This window comes from Oncorhynchus gorbuscha, linkage group LG16, assembly GCF_021184085.1.
Source record: "Oncorhynchus gorbuscha isolate QuinsamMale2020 ecotype Even-year linkage group LG16, OgorEven_v1.0, whole genome shotgun sequence".
Taxonomy (NCBI): domain Eukaryota; kingdom Metazoa; phylum Chordata; class Actinopteri; order Salmoniformes; family Salmonidae; genus Oncorhynchus; species Oncorhynchus gorbuscha.
The window spans coordinates 90312063-90337302 of NC_060188.1; the positions used below are offsets into that span (position 1 = coordinate 90312063).

Below are 25240 nucleotides of genomic sequence, written 5' to 3' on the forward strand. Positions count from 1 at the left end.
ACAATGCCATTGGCTATCCATGACTGGTCGGGTGGTGCATACTGTCAGGGGCTTGAAACCAGTAGTAATGAAGCAGGAGGTCTCCCCCTAGTAATCTTGTTACCAGACACGCTTTGGGTAATTAGCCAGTCTGGGGACGAAGTTACCCCCCTAATGTCCTACCCAGCGGTCCTGAACGTGCTGCCTCCAGTCGACACCTACCCAGCGGTCCTGAATGTGCTGCCTCCAGTCGACACCTACCTAGCGGTCCTGAACACACGGCCTCCAGTCGACACCTACCCAGCGGTCCTGAACGTGCTGCCTCCAGTCAACGCCTACCCAGCGGTCCTGAACACACGGCCTCCCGGACAGCTCGGTAGGTGTCGACTGAGGCCGTGTGTTCCGGACAGCTGGGTAGGTGTCGACTGAACACACGGCCTCCAGTTGACACCTACCCAGCGGTCCTGAACACACGGCCTCCAGTCGACACCTACCCAGCGGTCCTGAACACACGGCCTCCAGTCGACACCTACCCAGCGGTCCTGAACACACGGCCTCCAGTCGACACCTACCCAGCGGTCCTGAACACACGGCCTCCAGTCGACACCTACCCAGCGGTCCTGAACACACTGCCTCCAGTCGACACCTACCCAGCGGTCCTGAACACACGGCCTCCAGTCGACACCTACCCAGCGGTCCTGAACAAACTGCCTCCAGTCGACACCTACCCAGCGGTCCTGAACACACGGCCTCCAGTCGACACCTACCCAGCGGTCCTGAACACACGGCCTCCAGTCGACACCTACCCAGCGGTCCTGAACATGTTGCCTCCAGTCAACACCTACCTAGCGGTCCTGAACACACGGCCTCCAGTCGACACCTACCCAGCGGTCCTGAACACACGGCCTCCAGTCGACACCTACCCAGCTGTCCGGAACATGCTGCCTCCAGCTCCCTCTCTTCCAGCAGGGCAGTGTCTGGCAGCAGGCAGTTGAACTCATTGAGGTGCTCCAGCAGACAGAGCAGGTGGGTGAGCAGCGGGCGTACCACCCACAGGGGTAGCAGCAACAGGGAATACATGACCTGGCACAGCAGGCTACCCGCTACAGAGCTTAGGAGTACCGCTAGGAGGGAGAGAGGAGGGAGAGAGATTCAGAAGAGCTTTGTCAGTTTATGTGGTACATCAAGGCCGCTACGTCTCCAGTTGAGTAACACAAATGAGGAAAAAGTTGTATTTAGGGCTGATGAGATATGCTTATAAGTCCTGTGCCATTAGTATAAATTAGTTTAAAGTAAGAAGAATTGAAATGGATATTTTTCCCCATTCCTGAGCGAGAATCCGCATCTGAAGTTACTATGTTGAGCAACAAAAAAAAATGGATGATTTGAAACTGGTCCTATTTGCTAGATTTAGAGTTATTTGGAAACTTTAGTTGTGAATGATACGAAGAATGTCTTAGAAATCAAAACCTATACAGTGGCTTGCAAAAGTATCCACCGGGTCGTATCTTTTCATTTACACAACATGCCTACGACTTTGAAGATGCTAAATATTTTTTATTGTGCAACAAGAAATCAGACAAAAAAAAAACGTAATAGTTGAGTGCTCATAACTATTGACATCGTCACCCCCCCCCCAAAAGTCAATTCGTTGTAGAGCCACCTTTTGCTGCTATTACAGCTGCAAGTCTCTTGGGGTATGTCTCTATAAGCTTGGTAGATCTAGCCACAGAGATTTTGCCCATTCTTCAAGGCAAAACTGCTCCAGCCATTTCAAGTAGGAAAGGTTCTGCTGGTGTACAGCAATCTTTAAGTCATACCACAGATTCTCAATTGGATTGAGGTCTGGGCTTTGACTAGGCAATCCCAAGACATTTAAATGTTTCCCATTAAACCACTCGAGTGTTGCTTTAGCAGTATGCTTAGGGTCATTGGCCTGCTGGAAGGTGAACCTCCGTCCCAGTCTCAAATCTCTGGAAGACTGAAACAGGTTTCCCTCAAGAACTTCCCTGTATTTAGCGCCATCCATCATTCCTTCAATTCTCACCAGTTTCCAATTCTCAGCTGATGAAAAACATCCCCACATCCTTCACTGTGGGGATGGTGTTTTCGGTGTGATGAGAGGTGTTGGGTTTGCGCCAGACAGTGTTTTCCTTGATGGCCAAAAAGCTCAATTTGACCAGAGTACCTTCTTCCATATGTTTGGGGAGTCTCCCACATGCCTTTTGGCGAACACCAAACGTGTGTGTTTATTTTTTTCTTTAAGAAATGGCTTTTTCTGGCCACTCTTCTGTAAAGCCCAGCTTTGTGGAGTGTACGGCTTAAAGTGGTCCTATGGACAGATACTCTAATCTCCGCTGTGGAGCTTTGCAGCTCCTTCAGGGTTATCTTTGGTCTCTTTGTTTCCTCTCTAATTAATGCCTTCCTTGTCTGGTCTGTGAGTTTTTGTGGGCAGCCCTCTCTTGGCAGGTTTGTTGTGGTGCCATATTCTTTCAATTTCTTAGAATGGATTTAATTGTGCTCCATGGGATGTTCAAAGTTTCTGATATTTTTGTATAACCCAACCCTGATCTGTACTTCTCCACAACTTTGTCCCTGACCTGTTTGTATAACTCATTGGTCTTCATGGTGCTGCTTGCATGGTGGTGCCCCTTGCTTAGTGGTGTTGCAGATTCAGAACAGGTGTATATATACTGAGATCATGTGACAGATCATGTGATTGTAAACAGGTGGACTTTATTTAACTAATTATGTGACTTCTGAAGGTAATTGGCTGCACCAGATCTTATTTAGGGAATTCATAGCAAAGGGGGTAAATACATATGCATTGGTTTTTTTCTCATTTCACTTCACCAATTTGGACCATTTCGTGTATGTCGATTACATGAAATCCAAATAAAAATATATTTAAATTACATGTTGTAATGCAAGAAAATAGGAAAAAAGCCTAGGGGGATGAATACTTTTGCAAGACACTGTATAGTCTGACTACAGGCTATTGAGGATTTGAGAAAGTAGCAAAAAAAAAAAAAAGCTTGCTCTCGGCTCCTTGCCTCTGGCTGCGCACGCTGTTCTCTAATCAAGTGATCATATTTTCACCCATCAGACTATTCTCAATTTAAAATTAGTTTTAATTTAATACGGGACATTATCAAATCGACAGGAACAGAGTCAAGGGGAAAAATACATGTCATCCGTATGCACTGGAAAAGCGACTGGATGCCACTTTCCCTCCGGGTCGTTTCACTCATATTTCGCCGTGCGACAGGTGATATTATCGCATCCAAACTCTTTATGCTATTTGCTCTCAAAAAAAACTTCAAAACCGCTGCTCCTGAAGCTACCCAGCGCTTAATTTGGGAAACTAACTGAAATCTGCTCAGGAACATTGATTGTAACATGTTTTCATAAAGAAAGATATCTCATTCAACTGTTGATATCCCCTCTCTCTGCACACTGGAGAAAGGAATGAAGGAGAATTGGCAGATGGAAACGCACGGTGGTGAGATATTCTGTTGCTAAAGGTCATCATTGGGTCAGCCTATTCATTATGAAAACTACAAAAAATGCCCTATTTACTAGGGTATTCAAAATCAAATACTAATTCACTACAACTGTAGGCGAACTCTGAATTTAATTTAGGCTAGACCATTTATGTAGCAAATATATCTTCAATCAGTCTTTTTTTAAATGTTTCTCTGCCAGGTGTAAAATACGGTGGGTTATGTAATTGTAGAACGGCACAATCATTATTTGATTCTGTTTTTTTGTGTTTTTTTTCAAGGCTTGGGCTCATATATAGGCCACTATACATATGGATAAACTCTTATATTCATACGGGTGTATAAGGCATCGATCTCTTACTGTGTAGCTTGTGGATGACGTGCTTGTCCAGAGAGCTCTCCTCCAGTAAGATGGTGGACCTCCTGAAGGTCTCGGCAGTGTAGGGTAGCAGCAGACACAGGTGTTTGTGGAGCAACGTCACACTGCTGTCATCCTAGAGGGGTAAGACAGGCGGAAATCTGTAGAATGTCAAACTAAAGAAACTCTAACCATGTACAGTAGAAGGTAAGAATGGGCCAGTATCAAGAATGGACCAGTACCTCTGTGTTGGTCTGTCTGTAACAATGGACCAGTACCTCTGTGTTGGTCTGTCTGTAACAATGGACCAGTACCTCTGTGTTGGTCTTGCTGTAACAATGGGCCAGTACCTCTGTGTTGGTCTGGCTGTAACAATGGACCAGTACCTCTGTGTTGGTCTGGCTGTAACAATGGGCCAGCAGGTGTTTGTGCAGGGCTGACAAGAGGTGGTGGAAGTGAGAGGGAGGATCCGTCTGTCTCTGGGACCGGCTGGACTGCTGCTTGTCACTGTTCTTCTCCAGCTCACCAAACGCCCGCTCCTGCAGGGCAGGCAGGAAGCAGCAGGAGGAAGGCATTATTACCCAGCTCCAGTTTACAACCCTCTATTAAACTTTTGCTGACACATGTATAGATGAGAAGCTGGAGACATGGTGTTTTTAACGAACACCCATCAGGTTTCATTCATACAAAAGGGAAAAACTACAGCATACTTGTGATGGTCCACAAACTATTTAATGGATCCCACAACCAACGTTTCTAATCTATTCCACACAAATAAGTGTTAAAGCATGACACCTCCCCCCACTGCCAGGGTAGCCTAGTGGTTAGAGCGTTGGACTAGTAACCGAAAGGTTGCAAGTTCATATCCCCGAGCTGACAACGTACAAATCTGTCGTTCTGCCCCTGAACAGGCCGTCATAGGCCGTCATTGAAAATAAGAGTTTGTTCTTAACGGACTTGCCTAGTTAAATAAAGGTAAAATAAATAAATAAAACATTTAAAAAATGCCAGTTGTACCGTGTAGAATCCGATGCTGAGCAACAGGGTCTTGAGCAGCATCTCAGCCAGGTGGAGATGGTCGTGGAGGGCCTCTGGGCTGGGGCTGGGCCGGTCTGGGCTGGAGGTCAGGGGTGGCCCCAGGGGGCCAGCCCCAGCAGTCAGCTCCCCAGGAGAGGAGTACCCCAGCAGAGAGGCCACATGGGACTGCTCCTGGAGGCTGTTCAGAACCATGTCCAACTGCAGACGCTAGGGGGAGAGGGCAGTAGGACATGAAGGGTTAGGCTAGGTGTGTTTAGTTACCGGTCCTTTAGAGAGGCTCTCTGTGCCCTGAGGTAGCGCTAGGCTAGGTGTGTTTAGCTACCTGTCCTTTAGAAAGGCTCTCCCAGTTCTGGGCCCTGAGGTAGCAGTAGGCTAGGCTAGGTGTGTTTAGCTACCTGTCCTTTAGAAAGGCTCTCCCAGCTCTCTGGGCCCTGAGGTAGCAGTAGGCTAGGCTAGGTGTGTTTATCTACCTGTCCTTTAGAGAGGCTCTCCCAGTTCTGGGCCCTGAGGTAGCGCTAGGCTAGGTGTGTTTAGCTACCTGTTCTTTAGAAAGGCTCACCCAGTTCTGGGCCCTGAGGTAGCAGTAGGCTAGGCTAGGTGTGTTTAGCTACCTGTTCTTTAGAAAGGCTCACCCAGTTCTGGGCCCTGAGGTAGCAGTAGGCTAGGCTAGGTGTGTTTAGCTACCTATCCTTCAGAGCGGCTCTCTGGGCCCTGAGGTAGCAGTAGGCTAGGCTAGGTGTGTTTATCTACCTGTCCTTTAGAAAGGCTCTCCCAGCTCTCTGGGCCCTGAGGTAGCAGTGAGTGGAGCAGTTCAGTTCTCTCCCTGAGGGGGGGCAACAGCAGAGACGCTCCGATGGACAGAGTGTTCATCACCGCCTGGGGAACACACACAACACACACCTTAGTGATAGATCAGCACTGGCTGGGGACCTCTGGGGATATATACAACAGAAAATAGTAGACTCTGAATGCCTGAAAACAATTGCATTAATAGTTCTAATGAGTCTATTGAAAAGCTTAGAATATTTACTACCATTTTAGTTACTTCTTTCACAAATCTAGCTACGGTGTCTTTATTAAGATATGCTTGATATTGTGACATTGATCGTGTCAGTTGTACCTGTTGTATGGATTCAGGTACACTGGAGTCTATGAGCCTGAAGAGCAAGTTTCGGAGGGGCCTCCCTTGGGCCCCTAGTACTGTGGCCCCTGTGCCCCCAGCATGGGCTAGAGAGAGGTGTATGGACAGCAGCTTCATACACAGCAAGACAAACTGGTGGTGCTCCCTGAGAGAGAGACAGAGAGAGATAAAGATAGAAAGAGAAGAGAGAGGCAGAGGGAGGGGAGAGAGGGGAGAGAGAGAGAGCAAGAGATAGTGAGTCTCAGTAACTGTCCTTCAGATGAGGCCATATGTCCTCCAGCTTCACTACATGCCACTAGACTTGTGCCAAGTTTCCCCTTGAATAGAGGGAGGGAGCGAGGAAGAGACAGAGGGAGGGAGCGAGGAAGAGACAGAGGGAGGGAGCGAGGAAGAGACAGAGGGAGCGTTCATAACCATATAAAATGATCACTCCTCTCAGGAGAGGCCTTTGTGCTAATGGGGTAAGATCATTGGCCCTGTTATCCCGAAAGTGATTCTGTTTTGACATACACAAGTTGGTTTGTGGACCACTGCAGGAATTGAACCTCTTGGTGAGGAAAGGTATATGTTGTTTAACCTCTTGGAGGGGCAGGGGGCATGTTGTTTAACCTCTTGGAGGGGAAGGGGGCATGTGGTTTAACCTCTTGGAGGGGAAGGGGGCATGTGGTTTAACCTCTTGGAGGGGAAGGGGGCATGTGGTTTAACCTCTTGGAGGGGAAGGGGGCATGTGGTTTAACCTCTTGGAGGGGAAGGGGGCATGTGGTTTAACCTCTTGGAGGGGAAGGGGGCATGTGGTTTAACCTCTTGGAGGGGAAGGGGGCATGTGGTTTAACCTCTTGGAGGGGAAGAGGGCATGTGGTTTAACCTCTTGGAGGGGCAGAGGGCATGTGGTTTTACCTCTTGGAGGGGAAGGGGGCATGTGGTTTAACCTCTTGGAGGGGAAGGGGGCATGTTGTTTTACCTCTTGGAGGGGAAGGGGGCATGTGGTTTAACCTCTTGGAGGGGAAGGGGGCATGTGGTTTAACCTCTTGGAGGGGAAGGGGGCATGTGGTTTAACCTCTTGGAGGGGAAGGGGGCATGTTGTTTTACCTCTTGGAGGGGAAGGGGGCATGTTGTTTTACCTCTTGGAGGGGCAGGGGGCATGTTGTTTTACCTCTTGGAGGGGATGACTGCAGGGGGCATGATGTTTTACCTCCTGGAGAGGATGAGTGCAGGGGGAATGTTGTACCTCTTGGAGGGGATGGGTGCAGGGGGCATGTTGTACCTCTTGGAGGGGATGGGTGCAGGGGGCATGTTGTACCTCTTGGAGGGGATGGGTGCAGGGGGCATGTTGTACCTCTTGGAGGGGATGAGTGCAGGAGGCATGTTGTTTTACCTCCTGGAGGGGATGAGTGCAGGAGGCATGTTGTTGTACCTCTTGGAGGGGATGAATGCAGGGGGCATGTTGTTTTACCTCCTGGAGGGGATGAGTGCAGGAGGCATGTTGTTTTACCTCCTGGAGGGGAAGGGTGCAGGGGGCATTTCTCCTCCTATCCCATCACAGTATCTCTCCAGGAAACTACGAAGATAGGTAAAGGTGCTCTCCTCCAGGTCCACACAGAACGGTCTATGCCATGCCACCAACTGCCTGTCCAGCCCAGGAAAACATTTAAAATGAAATAAGGAAATAAATTATGAAACAAGCAACCTGCCTGTCCAGGAATAACTCATTTTGATAAACAAATCAATGAATAATGCAATGCCTGAGCTGCAAGATGAGTTCAGAAGAACACAGATACAAGAGGACAAATAGCTGTCAGACAGAAGATCTTTTTTTGTTTTTTTTTTCATCCATCAAACAAGGATAGAATGTGGCTTTGAATACATATAGCAAGCTTGACTGTTTTCAATTCAAACAGTTAGTCTTTCTGGGTAGTGTTCAGGAGGCATCACTGGAAGAGAAAATGCTGAAACAGGGAGGTAAAAACCCATTTGAACTTGTCCAATAAATACTTGTTTTCCAAATGAACAAAGTCCCCGAGCTCCTCCTTCATACCTGTCGGTGGGGACAGCGGTCCAGGCCAGGCTGTGGGACGTGCCAGCGGTGATCTGCTGGATTGACACTCCTTCTAGACCAATCACTTTTTTCGGCTTGGTGACGGGTGTAGAGGTGTGTCCCTGGCCACACTGCCCCATGGCATTGTTCCCCCAAGCATACACCTCGTTTTCTGACAGGAGGAAGGGAATAGAAGAATGTGCATGTGACCAATATTTTCAATGTCTTCAAGTCAAGTTTATGTTATTACAAGTAGCCGAAAAAGTCATGTGTTTTGCTAAACACTTTAATGTCAGGAGGCTTTAAAATGTGTTATGATTCAGCAATGAGGCACGGGGTGGTGCGGTATATGGTCAATATACCACGGCTAAGGGCTGTTCTTAATCACAACGCAACGCGGAGTGCCTGGATAAAGCCATTAGCCGTGGTATATTGGGCATATACCACGAACCCCCGCGGTGCCTTTTTGCTATTATAAACTGGTTACCAACGTAATTTGTCATACCCGTGGTATACGGCCTGATATATCACGGCTGTCAGCTAATCAGCATTCAGGGCTCGAACCATCCAGTTAATAATAAAGTTTATAATGTGTTATTGTCGGTATTTACTGGATCCGTATGACAAGGAGGACGGATGGTAGGCTAAACGGTTTCATTGTAGACCCATGAAGAACTTTCACAAACATGGCCATCTGTTAGACTCTCACCATGAGACAGAGCCAGACAGTGGCTGTCCCCACAAGAAATATCAATAATCTTGGTCACACTGAGCTCTTCGATGAACCTGGGTCTCAGAGATGTGGTTTCAGAGGAACCACAGCCCAAACATGAACCACAGCCCCACGCAAATACCTGAGAGGGAACAATGAGATCACGGTTCAGGAACAGTAGACAAAATGACTGAGAGGGAACAATGAGATCAGGGTTCAGGAACAGTAGACAAAATGACTGAGAGGGAACAATGAGATCAGGGTTCAGGACAGTAGACAAAATGACTATGAGGCCTTTAGCTGTGATTTTGCATGAGAAAATAAGACCGAATGTGTTCATGTAAAATGTATGTTAATACTTTAGCTGGTTTAAAGCTGACATACTGTAGCAGGATGAGCAGATATCACATGTTTAAAAAAACATGAACTATAGGGGGCGTTGAGTGTGCAGTACCGTACCTGTCCAGCAGAGGTCAGAGCCAGAGATGACTGGCTCCCGGCACACACCTTCCTGATGATGAACCCATGCAGTGCTTCGATCACCTTGGGCCGGTACACACGGTTAGTGTCCCCGTGACCCAGTTTACCTGCCACACAAATACAGCAAAATCAGATACCCTGAACAACGTGGTAAAACGTACTCTATATCATCTACTGCATCTTTATGTAATACATGTATCACTAGCCACTTTAAACTATGCCACTTTGTTTACATACTCATCTCATATGTATATACTGTACTCGATACCATCTACTGTATCTTGTCTATGCTGCTCTGTACCATCACTCATTCATATATCTTTATGTACATATTCTTTATCCCTTTACACTTGTGTGTATAAGGTAGTAGTTTTGGAATTGTTAGGTTAGATTACTCGTTGGTTACTGCATTGTCGGAACTAGAAGCACAAGCATTTTGCTACACTCGCATTAACATCTGCTAACCATGTGTATGTGACAAATACAATTTCATTTGATTTGGTAACCTGGTCCCAGATCAGTTTGTGGTTTTTGCCAATTCCGTTGCCATTGTTGTTTGACCTGACAATTCCAGCCTGGCGCCCAGACTAACCATGACCATAGCTACTGTAAAACAGACGGTGTGAAATGGAGGAAGGGAGAATGCGTGATCAGAGTATTTTAATAATGTGTCCTGTTAGTGTCTGGTATTTAGAGGAGAGATTAAGTGAAATGTCATATACTGTACAAGTGATTGGACCAGCCCAGGGACATTATCAGCTCTGTCTCAACTTTTCATCTCCCCCTCTGAAGGACATTATCGTCTCTGACTTACTGACGGGCCGCCCCTAGATGGTAAGGGTAGGTAACAACACACCCGCTACGCTGATCCTCAACACAGGGGCCCCTCAGGGGTGTGTACTCAGGCCCCTCCTATACTCCTTGTTCACTCATGACTGCACGTCCAGGCACGACTCCAACACCATCATTAAATTTGCCGATGACACAACAGTGGTAGGCCTGAATCTCTGACAACGATGACACAGCCTATAGGGAGGAGGTCAGAGACCTGGCAGTGTGGTGCCAGGACAACAACCTCTCCCTCAACATGATCAAGATAAAGGAGAAAGAGGACCGAGCACGCCCCCATTCTCATTGACGGGGCTGTAGTGGAGCAGGTTGAGAGCTTCAAGGTCCTTGGTGTCCACATCAACAACAAACTAACATGGTCCAAGCACACCAAGTCAGTCATGAAGAGGGCACGACAAAACCTATTCCCCCTCAGGAGACTGAAAATATTTGGCATGGGTCCTCGAGAGCACTGGTTGGACTGACTGGTTGCATCACTGCCTGGGATGGCAACTGCTCAGCCTCCAACCGCAAAGCACTACAGAGAGTAGTGTGTACGGCCCAGTACATCACTGGGGCCAAGCTTCCTGCCATCCAGGACCTCTATACCAGGCGGTGACAGAGGAAGGGCCTGTCTAGGTCTAAGAGGCTTCTAAACAGCTTCTACCCCCAAGCCAGGAGACTCCTGACATCTATGCATAGTCACTTTAATTAACTCTACCTACATGTACATACTACCTCAACTAACCGGTGCCCCCGCACATCGACTCTGTACCGGCACCCCACTGTATATGTTATTTTTTAATAATTTAATAATTTGTTAATTACTTGTTACTTTTATCTCTTATTCTTATCCATATTTTTATAAACTGCACTGTTGGTTAAGGGCTTGTAAGTCAGCATTTCACAGGTCTACGACACCGGTTGTATTTGATTTGAATCAAACCGTTATCATCTCTGTATCATACCGTTATCTCCCCCTCAGAGAACCATTATCATCGCTGTATCAAACCGTTATCTCCCCCTCAGAGAACCATTGTCATCTCCGTATCATAACATTATCTCCCCCTCAGAAGGACATTATCCCCCCCCCGAATGACATCATAATCTCTGTATCATACCGTTATCTCCCCCTCAGAAGTACATTATCACCCCCCCGAATTACATCATAATCTCTGTATCAAACCGTTATCTCCCCTCAGAGAACCATTGTCATCTCCGTATCATACCGTTATCTCCCCTCAGAAGTACATTATCACCCCCCGAATTACATCATAATCTCTGTATCAAACCATTATCTCCCCCTCAGAAGGACAATATCATCACTGTATCAAACCATTATCTTCCCCTCAGAAGGATATTATCATCGCTGTATCAAACCGTTATCTTCCCCTCAGAGAACCATTATCGTCGCTGTATCAAACCGTTATCTTCCCCTCAGAGAACCATTATCATCGCTGTATCAAACCGTTATCTTCCCCTCAGAGAACCATTATCATCGCTGTATCAAACCATTATCTTCCCCTCAGAAGGATATTATCATATCTGTATCAAACCATTATCTTCCCCTCAGAAGGATATTATCATCTCTGTATCAAACCATTATCTTCCCCTCAGAAGGATATTATCATCGCTGTATCAAACCATTATCTTCCCCTCAGAAGGATATTATCATCTCTGTATCAAACCATTATCTTCCCCTCAGAAGGATATTATCATCGCTGTATCAAACCATTATCTTCCCCTCAGAAGGATATTATCATCGCTGTATCAAACCATTATCTTCCCCTCAGAAGGATATTATCATCTCTGTATCAAACCATTATCTTCCCCTCAGAAGGATATTATCATCTCTGTATCAAACCATTATCTTCCCCTCAGAAGGATATTATCATCGCTGTATCAAACCATTATCTTCCCCTCAGAAGGATATTATCATCTCTGTATCAAACCATTATCTTCCCCTCAGAAGGATATTATCATCTCTGTATCAAACCGTTATCTCCCCCTCAGAGAACCATTGTCATCTCCGTATCATAACATTATCTCCCCCTCAGGAGGACATTACCCCCCCCCCGAATTACATCATAATCTCTGTATCATACCGTTATCTCCCCCTCCGAAAGACCACACCATGCGTCCGTCCTGAGCCACAGCCATGGTGTGAGAGCTACCGCAGGCCACCTGACCCACTCCACTGATATCCTTCACCAGCGTAGGCACGTTACGACTGTGGCTGTCACTGTGGCCTGGAGAGACAAGAGAAAGATTGTCATGACTGTGGCCTGGAGAGACAGAGAAATGTTGTCATGACTGTGGCCGTCACTGTGGCCTGGAGAGACAGAGAAAGGTTGTCATGACTGTGGCCGTCACTGTGGCCTGGAGAGACAGAGAAAGGTTGGCATGACTGTGGCCGTCACTGTGGCCTGGAGAGACAGAGAAAGGTTGTCATGACTGTGTCCGTCACTGTGGCCTGGAGAGACAAGAGAAAGATTGTCATGACTGTGGCCGTCACTGTGGCCTGGAGAGACAGAGAAAGGTTGTCATGACTGTGGCCGTCACTGTGGCCTGGAGAGACAGAGAAAGGTTGTCATGACTGTGGCCGTCACTGTGGCCTGGAGAGACAGAGAAAGGTTGATGAAGGTGTGGCCTGGAGAGACAGAGAAAGGTTGTCATGACTGTGGCCGTCACTGTGGCCTGGAGAGACAGAGAAAGGTTGTCATGACTGTGGCCGTCACTGTGGCCTGGAGAGACAGAGAAAGGTTGTCATGACTGTGGCCGTCACTGTGGCCTGGAGAGACAGAGAAAGACTCATGACTGTGGCCTGGAGAGACAGAAAAAGGTTGTCATGACTGTGGCCTGGAGAGACAAGAGAAAGATTGTCATGACTGTGGCCGTCACTGTGGCCTGGAGAGACAAGAGAAAGATTGTCATGACTGTGGCCGTCACTGTGTCCTGGAGAGACAGAGAAAGAATCATGACTGTGTCCGTCACTGTGGCCTGGAGAGACAGAGAAAGGTTGTCATGACTATGGCCTGGAGAGACAGAGAAAGACTGTCATGACTGTGTCCGTCACTGTGGCCTGGAGAGACAGAGGGAAAGATGGTCATCGTCCATCATCACTTTTAATTGCCTGATAATAATAATCATACATTACATTTCTAAAGCAGTTTTCAAATACATCTAGAAGTCACTGAAAGTTGCTCTGTCTGATGATGATACAGTGGGGCAATAAAGTATTTAGTCAGCCACCATTTGTGCAAGTTCTCCCACTTAAAAAGATGAGGCCTGTAATTTTCATCATAGGTACACTTCAACTATGACAGACAAAATTAGAAAAATCCAGAAAATCACATTGTAGGATTTTTAATTAATTTATTTGCAAATTATGGTGGAAAATAAGTATTTGGTCACCTACAAACAAGCAAGATTTCTGGCTCTCACAGACCTGTAACTTCTTTAAGAGACTCCTCTGTCCTCCACTCGTTACCTGTATTAATGGCACCTGTTTGAACTTGTTATCAGTGTAAAAGATACCTGTCCACAACCTCAAACAGTCACACTCCAAACTCCACTATGGCCAAGACCAAAGAGCTGTCAAATGACACCAGAAAAAAAATTGTAGACCTGCACCAGGCTGAGAAGACTGAATCTGCAATAGGTAAGCAGCTTGGTTTGAAGAAATCAACTGTGGGAGCAATTATTAGGAAACGGAAGACATACATACAAGACCACTGGTAATCTCCCTCGATCTGGGGCTCCACGCAAGATCTCACCCCGTGGGGTCAACATGATCACGAGAACGGTGAGCAAAAATCCCAGAACCACACGAGGGGACCTAGTGAATGACCTGCAGAGAGCAGGGACCAAAGTAACAAAGTCTACCATCAATAACACACTACGCCGCCAGGGTCTCCAATCCTGCAGTGCCAGACGTGTCCCCCTGCTTAAGCCAGTACATGTCCAGGCCCATCTGAAGTTTTCTAGGGAGCATTTGCATGATCCAGAAGAAGATTGGGAGAATGTCATATGGTCAGATGAAACCAAAATATAACTTTTTGGTAAAAACTCAACTCGTCGTGTTTGGAGGACAAAGAATGCTGAGTTGCATCCAAAGAACACCATACCTACTGTGAAGCATGGGGGTGGAAACATCATGCCTTGGGGCTGTTTTTCTGCAAAGGGACTAGGACGACTGATCCGTGTAAAGGAAAGAATGAATGGGGCCATGTATCATGAGATTTTGAGTGAAAACCTCCTTCCATCAGCAAGGGCATTGAAGATGAAACGTGGCTGGGTCTTTTAGCATGACAATGATCCCAAAACACACTGGCCGCGCAACAAAGGAATGGCTTTGTAAGAAGCATTTCAAGGTCCTGGAGTGGCCTAGCCAGTCTCCAGATCTCAACCCCATAGAAAATGGAGGGAGTTGAAAGTCTGTGTTGCCCAGCAACAACCCCAAAACATCACTGCTCTAGAGGAGATCTGCATGGAGGAATGGGACAAAATACCAGCAACAGTGTGTGAAAACCTTGTGAAGACTTACAGAAAAAGTTTGACCTCTGTCATTTCCAACAAAGGGTATATAACAAAGTATTGAGATAAACTTTTGTTATTGACCAAATACTTATTTTCCACCATAATTTGCAAATAAATTCATTAAGGTGAATGCACCAATTTGTAAGTCGCTCTGGATAAGAGCGTCTGCTAAATGACTTAAATGTAAATGTAAATTAAAAATCATACAATGTGATTTTCTGATTTTTTTTCTTCTCATTTTGTCTGTCATAGTTGAAGTGTACCTATGATGAAAATTACAGGCCTCTCTCATCTTTTTAAGTGGGAGAACTTGCACAATTGGTGGCTGACTAAATACGTTTTTGCCCCACTGTATATGAATTGGCTTGCAGTGTCAATTCCATACAAGGTTTGAAATGAAGGTTTGAAATGAAAAGAACAGGAACTCTACCCAGTCTGCCGAAGTCACCTTCTCCCCAGGTGTACAGCTCTCCATCGTTGGTTACAGCAGCACTATGTCTGTAGCCAGCAGAGACACACACCACAACCTGAAAGTAGAAAACATTGACGAATCATATGAAAAGTTTGATTTTTTTCACCTTTTTTTACCAGGTAGGCTGGTTGAGAACAAGTTCTCATTTGCAATTGCGACCTGGCCAAGATAAAGCAAAGCAGTGTGACACAGACAACACAGTTACACATGGAGTAAAACAAACATACAGTCAATAATACATTACACATGGAATAAACAATAAACAAGCCAATAACACAAACAAGTCAATGACACAGTAGAGAAAAGAAAGTCTATATACAGTGTGGGCAAAATGCATGAGGAGGTGGGCAATAAATAGGCCATAGGAGAGAAGAGTTACAATTTAGCAGAATAACACTGGAGTGATAAATGAGCAGATGATGATGTGCAATAAATGCAAAAGAGCAGAAAAGTAAATAAAATTAAAAACAGCAGATGATTTACAGATGGACTATGTACAGCTGCAGAATAACACTGGAGTGATAAATGAGCAGATGATGATGTGCAAGTAGAGATACTGGTGTGCAAAAGAGCAGAATAGTAAATAATAAAAACAATATGGGGATGAGGTAGGTAGATTGGGTGGGCTATTTACAGATGGACTATGTACAGCTGCAGTGATCGGTTAGCTGCTCAGATAGTTGATGTTTAAAGTTGGTGAGGGAAATAAAAGTCTCCAACTTCAGCGATTTTTGCAATTCGTTCCAGTCACAGGCAGCAGAGAAGTGGAAGGAAAGGCGGCCAAATGAGGTGTTGGCTTTGGGGATGATCAGTGTTGTTATCGTGACCAGTGAACTGAGATAAGGCGGAGCTTTACCTAGCATAGACTTATAGATGACCTGGAGCCAGTGGGTCTGGAGACTAATATGTAGCAAGGGACAGCCGACTAGAGCATACAGGTCGCAGTGGTTGGTGGTATAAGGTGATTTGGTAACAAAACGGATGTGACAGTTTGCTGAGTAGAGGGTTGGAAGCTATTTTGTAGATGACATCGCCGAAGTCGAGGATCGGTAGGATAGTCAGTTTTACTAGGGTAAGTTTGGTGGTGTCAGTGAAGGTACGCGGTACGTCTTGTCCCACGAGACCACGCTGTCACGTCTTGTACCTCTAGACCACGCTGTCACGTCTTGTACCTCTAGACCACGCTGTCACGTCTTGTACCTCTAGACCACGCTGTCACGCCTTGTACCTCTAGACCACGCTGTCACGCCTTGTACCTCTAGACCACGCTGTGACGCCTTGTACCTCTAGACCACGCTGTGACGCCTTGTACCTCTAGACCACGCTGTGACGCCTTGTACCTCTAGACCACGCTGTGACGCCTTGTACCTCTAGACCACGCTGTGACGCCTTGTACCTCTAGACCACGCTGTGACGCCTTGTACCTCTAGACCACGCTGTGACGCCTTGTACCTCTAGACCACGCTGTGACGCCTTGTACCTCTAGACCACGCTGTACCTCTAGACCACGACGCCTTGTACCTCTAGACCACGCTGTGACGCCTTGTACCTCTAGACCACGCTGTGACGCCTTGTACCTCTAGACCACGCTCTAGACCACGCTGTGACGCCTTGTACCTCTAGACCACGCTGTGACGCCTTGTACCTCTAGACCACGCTGTGACGCCTTGTACCTCTAGACCACGCTGTGACGCCTTGTACCTCTAGACCACGCTGTGACGCCTTGTACCTCTAGACCACGCTGTGACGCCTTGTACCTCTAGACCACGCTGTGACGCCTTGTACCTCTAGACCACGCTGTGACGCCTTGTACCTCTAGACCACGCTGTGACGCCTTGTACCTCTAGACCACGCTGTGACGCCTTGTACCTCTAGACCACGCTGTGACGTCTTGTACCTCTAGACCACGCTGTGACGTCTTGTACCTCTAGACCACGCTGTGACGTCTTGTACCTCTAGACCACGCTGTGACGTCTTGTACCTCTAGACCACGCTGTGACGTCTTGTACCTCTAGACCACGCTGTGACGTCTTGTACCTCTAGACCACGCTGTGACGTCTTGTACCTCTAGACCACGCTGTGACGTCTTGTACCTCTAGACCACGCTGTGACGTCTTGTACCTCTAGACCACGCTGTGACGTCTTGTACCTCTAGACCACGCTGTGACGTCTTGTACCTCTAGACTACGCTGTGACGACTTGTACCGCGAGACTACATACATCCTAAAACACAATGAGCACGGGTTAGTCTCCATTGCAGGCTTACTTTGCCCAGCAGAGGTCCTTGTATTATCTTGGGGTATTTCTGAGTGGCACTGTTTCCATGTCCCAACTTCCCATAGTCTCCGTCGCCCCAACTGAAGACCTCTCCCTCCCCTGTGACAGCCAGGGTGTGGCCATCAGAGCCCTTGGATGAGGAAACCTAAAGCACAAAACAGAACAGAACGACAAACAGTTCAAATCAGGAGGTGCCCTATCGCCTCTGACCACAGACCATCCACAGTCATGTTCTGTACATTTCCCAACTATTCTACACGTTGAATCTCCGGAGTTCGTCGACACCCAACAGGTGATCTACTGCACAGGGCCAACGTTATGGTGAGTCTTTTACCTTACACATGTTCCTCGGGGGCTCCAGGGCCAGCTTCTTGGGCATGGACTGGTTATTGGAGTCCCCCAGACCCAGCCGGCCATAGCTGCCCTTCCCACAAGCCTTCACTGAGCCGTCCGCGGACACAGAGAACGTGCAGTACTGTCCCGCTTCAATCTAGAACGGAGGAAAGAGGAAGTGGAAAGAGAAAACATGTCATTCAACAGAACTAATCATCTCAAACTGGACATGACATTTACGACATTATTTCTGATTCATTCAAATGCATTTAGCTGCAAGTAATCAACTTATTGTCCTGTTTCCGTGAGCTGATCAAAGAGACAGATGAAGCTGTGTTTTTAATATACGCTTTGGTAAGTGTATACTATAACTCGGAGATGACAGAACAGATTGCAGTCCATTATGTCAGACAGATGCCCGATTCACACTAGAGAGCCCACCTGAACCGTACTGTGCTGGCTCAAATATTTGCTTTTTCACATTGTCCTTTCGAGCAAAGTTCCAGTAACTATGGTGGATTCATAGCCAGGCTAGCCCAGTACAGCTCGGCTTGATGTTATTTGGCCCTACAGTGTGAAAGAGGCTCGACAGGGTTGTAGAGTACCATTTGAGCGTCGCTGAAGCCCTGTGCCAGTTTGGGCTGTAGGATCTTCTCCAAGGTGCCCTCAGCCAGCTGGTGAGAGCTGTTGCTGCCCCACACATACACCATGACGGCATCGTTCTCCACTCCTCCAGGGGTGGCCGAGCCCGCGCTGCACGAACACAAGCAGTTGGACGCCAGGTTACAGATCTGATGGGGGAAAGGAAGGACATTTACATACAGTGCTGCAGTGTCTTTAATCTTAAACTAGAAGTCACAGATAAACCGTCTGTCTTGCTTGATGTATTATATTTAGTAAGTGTTACTGTATGTTTGTCTTTCGATCCGTATCCTACAGTATAACTGACAGAAATAATAAGCCCTCAGGGGATGAATGAAGTTCACTGAACCGTACAATACTGCCATAGCTTTACACTGTCAGTCATCGTGCAGATCCAGAACTAGAAAACACAGATATTCTTAATTGCTTTAGTCCAACCAACCTCTTCAAACAGGCAGAGAGCAACGTGGGAGAGACTGCAGAGTCCATCTACATCCTTCTTCAGGGCCTGAGAATTGAGAGAGTCTCCACGGAAACCCTAAGGGAATAAGAACAGAACATTGGAGGGTACTGTTCCAGGACACTAACAGAACATTAGAGGGTACTGTTCCAGGACACTAACAGAACATTAGAGGGTACTGTTCCAGGACACTAACAGAACATTGAAGGGTACTGTTCCAGGACACTAACATAACATTAGAGGGTACTGTTCCAGGACACTAACATAACATTAGAGGGTACTGTTCCAGGACACTAACATAACATTAGAGGGTACTGTTCCAAGACACTAACAGAACATTAGAGGGTACTGTTCCAGGACACTAACAGAACATTAGAGGGTACTGTTCCAGGACACTAACAGAACATTAGAGGGTACTGTTCCAGGACACTAACAGAACATTAGAGGGTACTGTTCCAGGACACTAACAGAACATTAGAGGGTACTGTTCCAGGACACTAACAGAACATTAGAGGGTACTGTTCCAGGACACTAACATAACATTAGAGGGTACTGTTCCAGGACACTAACATAATAGAGGGTACTGTTCCAGGACACTAACATAACATTAGAGGGTACTGTTCCAGGACACTAACATAACATTAGAGGGTACTGTTCCAGGACACTAACATAACATTAGAGGGTACTGTTCCAGGACACTAACAGAACATTAGAGGGTACTATTCCAGGACACTAACAGAACATTGGAGGGTACTGTTCCAGGACACTAACAGAACATTAGAGGGTACTGTTCCAGGACACTAACAGAACATTAGAGGGTACTGTTCCAGGACACTAACAGAACATTAGAGGGTACTGTTCCAGGACAATTACAGACCATTATAGGCTACTGTTCCAGTACAATTGAGCCCATTTGGCTCGAAGGACAATGACAAAGAGGTACAGGTACCGTTTTACTACAAAGAGAAGCCTTAACAGTTCACAACTGACATCCTTCAGTTACCACTTCTCATAGCCTTCCGCCAATTATAGAAAACACACTAAAACAATACCACATACAGAAATCTCAATACCAGTCTGTTGGGAAGACCATAAAACAATAACATCTCAATACCAGTCTGTTGGGAAGACCATAAAACAATAACATCTCAATACCAGTCTGTTGGGAAGACCATAAAACAATAACATCTCAATACCAGTCTGTTGGGAAGACCATAAAACAATAACATCTCAATACCAGTCTGTTGGGAAGACCATAAAACAATAACCACAGAAATAATATCTCAATACCAGTCTGTTGGGAAGACCATAAAACAATAACCACAGAAATAACATCTCAATACCAGTCTGTTGGGAAGACCATAAAACAATAACATCTCAATACCAGTCTGTTGGGAAGACCATAAAACAATAACATCTCAATACCAGTCTGTTGGGAAGACCATAAAACAATAACATCTCAATACCAGTCTGTTGGGAAGACCATAAAACAATAACATCTCAATACCAGTCTGTTGGGAAGACCATAAAACAGTACCACAGAAATAACATCTCAATACCAGTCTGTTGGGACATTACCACCCTGTCATATATATATCTACATTTCGAGATCCACTTGAAAAGTTGCTGGTGGAGTTCTTTATTACCCAGAAGATAAAAGCTTTCTGTGGAACCGTTCCTATTGATTAAGTGACTAGTAAATCAAGTGGACACACAGACAGACGAAGCAGCACCACCAAACTGAGGAATGGCCCAGGCTTTTAGCTCCAGGCATCAGGCCAGGATACACAGTAAAATTAAAAAGTAAATATGATTTACAACGAGGGGACATGTTATGCTGCCACTCGCTGCATTAGTACCCTCCACAATAGACTCACTGAGTGTACAAAACATTAAGAACACCTGCTCTTTCCATGACAGAGACAGACCAGGTGAGTCCAGGTGAAAGATGTGATTCCTTATGGATGTCACTTGTTAAATCCTTATTTTTAAACGGATTAAGTAGTTTTTTCCCTAAATAATCTACATATAATTCCCCATAATGGCATATGGGGTAGTTTTTGCAAATGTATTACAAATACAAAGCAAATATTACATTGACATAAGTATTCAGATCCTTTACTCAGTACTTTGTTGAAGCACCTTTTGGTAGTGATTACAGCCTCAAGTCTTCTTGGGTGTGACGCTACAAGCTTGGCACACCTGTATTTGGTGAGATTCTCCCATTCTTCTCTGCAGATCCTCTCAAGCTCTGTCAGATTGCATGGGGAGAGCTGCTGCAAAGCTATTTTCAGGTTTCACCGGAGATGTTCGATCGGGTTCAAATCCGTGCTCATGCTGGGCCACTCAAGGACATTCAGAGACTTGGCCCGAAGCCACTCCTGCGTTGTCTTGGCTGTGTGCTTAGGGTCGTTGTCCTATTGGAAGGTGAACCGTCGCCCCAGTCTGAGGTCCTGAGCAAGTTTTCATCAAGGATCTCTCTATACTTTGCTCTGTTCATCTTTCCCTCGACCCTGACTAGTCTCCCAGTCTCTGCGGCTGAAAAACATCCCCACAGCATGATGCTGCCAGAGAATCTTGTTTCTCATAGTCAGAGTCCTTTAGGTGCCTTTTGGCAAACTCCAAGCGGGCTGTCATGTCTTTTACTGAGGAACGGCTTCCGTCTGGCCACTCTACCATAAAGGTCTGATTGGTGGAGTGCTGCAGAAATGCCTGTCCTTCTGGAAGGTTCTCCAATCTCTAAAAAGGAACTCAAGAGCTCTGTCATAGTGACCATCAGGTTCTTGGTCACCTTCCTGACCAAGGCCCTTCTCCCCCGATTGCTCAGTTTGGCCGGACAGCCAGCTCTAGGAAGAGTCTTAGTGGATCCAAAATTCATCCATTTAAGAATGATGGAGGACACTGTGTTCTTGGGGACATTCAAGGCTGCAGGAATGTGTTGGTACTAGAGGTCGACCGATTAATCGGAATGGCTGATTAATTAGGGCCGACAATCGGAAATCTCTATTTTTGGGCGCCGATTTTCATTTTTTTTTTATACCTTTATTTAACGAGGCAAGTCAGTTAAGAACACATTCTCATTTTCAATGACGGCCTAGGAACGGTGGGTTAACTGCCTCGTTCAGGGGCAGAACGACAGATTTTCACCTTGTCAGCTCGGGGGATCCAATCTTGTAACCTTACAGTTAACTAGTCCAACGCAATAACGACCTGTCTCGCTCTCGTTGCACTCCACAAGGAGACTGCCTGTTACGCAAATGCAGTAAGCCAAGGTAAGTTGCTAACTAGCATTAAACTTATCTTATAAAAAACAATCAATCAATCAATCACTAGTTAACTACACATGGTTGATGATATTACTAGATATTATCTAGCGTGTCCTGCGTTGCATATAATCTGACTGAGCATACAAGTATCTAAGTATCTGACTGAGCGGTGGTAGGCAGAAGCAGGCGCGTAAACATTCATTCAAACAGCAATTTCGTGCGTTTTGCCAGCAGCTCTTCGTTGTGTGTCAAGCATTGCGCTGTTTATGACTTCAAGCCTACCAACTCCCAAGATGAGGCTGGTGTAACCGAAGTGAAATGGCTAGCTAGTTAGCGAGCGCTACTAGCGTTTCAAACGTCACTTGCTCTGAGCCTTCTAGTAGTTGTTCCCCTTGCTCTGCAAGGGTAACGCTGCTTCGCTGGTGGCTGTTTTCGTTGTGTTGCTGGTTCGAGCCCAGGGAGGAGAGAGGAGAGGGATGGAAGCTATACTGTTACACTGGCAATACTAAAGTGACTATAAGAACATCTAATAGTCAACAGTTAATTAAATACAAATGGCATAGAGGGAAATAGTCCTATAATTCCTATAATAACTACAACCTAAAACATCTTACTTGGGAATATTGAAGACTCATGTTAAAAGGAATCACCAGCTTTCATATGTTCTCATGTTTTGAGCAAGGAACTTAAACGTTAGCTTTCTTACATGGCACATATTGCACTTTTACTTTCTTCTCCAACACTTTGTTTTTGCATTGTTTAAACCAAATTGAACATGTTTCATTATTTACTTGAGGCTAAATTGATTTTATTGATGTATTATATTAAGTTAAAATAAGTGTTCATTCAGTATTGTTGTAATTGTCATTATTACAAATAAAAATGTTTTATTTTATTATTTATTTATTTAAAATCGACCGATTAATCGGTACCGGCTTTTTTGGTCCTCCAATAATCGGTATCGGTATTTTTTTTTAAATCATACAATGTGATTTTCTGGAATTTTGTTTTAGATTCCGTCTCACAGTTGAAGTGTACCTATGATAAAAAATGACAGACCTCTACATGCTTTGTAAGTTGGAAAACCTGCAAAATTGGCAGTGTATCAAATACTTGTTCTCCCCACTGTACCTGAAGGGGTCCTAAAATACTAAATTAACTCGCTAAATGATCCTCGGGTATGACCATCGTAAAATAATTCCATATGTTAGCTTAGTAGAACCCCCCCCCCCAGCATTAGACTTTAGGGTTACCAAATGGCCCCCTATTCCCTATATAGTACAATACTTTTGACCTGAGCCCTATTCGCTTTTTAGTACACGTCTTTTTACCTGAGCCGCTATACCATTTGGGATGCCCCCATAATCTATATAAATAGCAGAACATGATCACTGCTATTATTGATGAAACCTACCCTGAATAGAAAGGAGAAGGTCAAGGTGAGGGAACATACGTACCGAGTATTGCCTCATTTGAAGAAGTGTTTGATAGATGAGGTCATAGCCTACTCCTCCCTCTGACTGTAACTGTTGTGACCCCGTGGAGGAAGTTATAGAGGAAGAGGAGGCAGCCAGAGCCACCTCCACCCACTCCAGCAGGAATCTCAGGGAGCCCCTCTGTACAGCCAGGCCCAGCAGCAGCTCCAGAGCCAGCCTGCGTCCCGCCCGATCTGCCCCTCCACTCCCAGAGCTCACAGACGTCTTCTTCAGGAAGTCTGCCACCTGAGCCAGGCAGTCCAACCCCACCGCTGGGATCTTGTTCTCGTTGGCCAGAGAGAGAGGGGGCAGGGAGGCTAGGACAGAGGAAGCGGTAGCCAACACATCGTTACACAGCGCCACTCCGGGGTCCTCACGGGCGTACCGCCAGTTCTGCTGCAGCAGGGCGAAGAGGAGACTCAGTCCTGTCCGTACGCCCATCTCGATCAGAACGTCCGTCCCTGATTTAACTCTGGACCCTCCTCCAGGCAGCCAGGGATCTGAGGCAGGCTCCATGGCCCCGCTGTCCTGGCTAGTCATGGTCTGAGGGGGAGCAGGTGCCCGGAAGCGGTCGTGGTACTTGCTGTGGAGGGCGTAGTATATCCGCTGGAGGACCACGAGGCGGTGATGCAGGCCCAGGGCAAAGGGGGTCCGGGCCAGCACACGGTGGGCCAGGCAGCGCTGGCTGTGGAGTAACGACGACAGGTACTCCTCCCGCTCCTCAGCAGCACTGGACTCATACTGGAAGTCTGGCAGGCGTGGGCCAATCAAGTCCTGAAATTAAAAACAAACCCTTCAATTGCAACTTATATTCAAGCATTTTGAATATACACCAAACATTGGGAACACCTTCCTAATACTGAGCCTGGTCCCAGATCAGTCTGTGCTCTTGCCTGCTCCATTACTGTTATTGTCATGACAATGAGTGACAGGGGGTTTGGCATGAGAACACAAACAGACTGGAACTCAGGCTATATAATATATGCAAGAGGATAGGAGTTGAGCACGTTCTGTCCCTTTACCATTACAGGCTGGGCCACCCCCACCACCTCCTTATTGTGTAGCAGTTTGGCGTAGAGTCCTGCAGCCCCCTGGCGCGTGGCCGTCTGGCTGTCCTCCGCCGCCCAGGAGCTGTTCAGATGCTCCTGCCACTTCAGCATCACGTGGGTCTGGCAAGGCACCATTTCTGCTGATCATTATCTACACTGTGGAGTTATTACAGCTGTCAGGAACAGATGAAGGGGAGAAAGAGAAAGCACATTGGTTAATAAAGGTTAGACTACGAGCTATAGATACCAAAATCAAGGCAGCATTTCTCTCTCTATTGCAGCTGTCAGGGACGGGACCGAAGGAGAGAGAAAACACCTTGGTTCATACAGTATAATTAGGTTATAAAAGGTAAAATTATTAAACACCACAGCTATAAAAGCTATGGCCTATCACTGTATTTGGCTGTATGCCCCGATGAAAGTTGTGTTGAACGAAAGCTTAGCACATTAAAACCTCTACAGGATTGGTGGGTCCCCCGCGGGAAGGTTGAGCTAACGTAGGCTAATGCGATTAGCATGAGGTTGTAAGTAACAAGAACATTTCCCAGGACATAGACATATCTGATATTGGCAGAAAGCTTAAATTCTTGTTAATCTAACTGCAATGTCCAATTTACAGTAGATATTACAGTGAAAGATTTCCATGCTATTGT

At 46.2% G+C, this 25240-nt stretch overlaps 1 protein-coding gene across 1 annotated transcript in view; it reads right to left on the minus strand.

Annotated features, from left to right (window-relative positions):
• LOC123999859 (probable E3 ubiquitin-protein ligase HERC1) overlaps nucleotides 1–25240 on the minus strand; it is a 107674-nt gene that overhangs the window by 75824 nt on the left and 6610 nt on the right. Inside the window, 18 exon segments of the mRNA XM_046305867.1 lie at nucleotides 903–1103; nucleotides 3844–3976; nucleotides 4227–4379; nucleotides 4858–5085; nucleotides 5629–5754; nucleotides 5999–6164; nucleotides 7512–7646; nucleotides 8055–8226; nucleotides 8764–8908; nucleotides 9226–9353; nucleotides 12180–12323; nucleotides 15044–15140; nucleotides 17352–17507; nucleotides 17697–17852; nucleotides 18301–18486; nucleotides 18780–18875; nucleotides 23521–24312; nucleotides 24561–24760. Of these exon segments, the coding sequence (XP_046161823.1) occupies nucleotides 903–1103; nucleotides 3844–3976; nucleotides 4227–4379; nucleotides 4858–5085; nucleotides 5629–5754; nucleotides 5999–6164; nucleotides 7512–7646; nucleotides 8055–8226; nucleotides 8764–8908; nucleotides 9226–9353; nucleotides 12180–12323; nucleotides 15044–15140; nucleotides 17352–17507; nucleotides 17697–17852; nucleotides 18301–18486; nucleotides 18780–18875; nucleotides 23521–24312; nucleotides 24561–24722 (3376 nt within the window). The 5' untranslated portion in view covers nucleotides 24723–24760.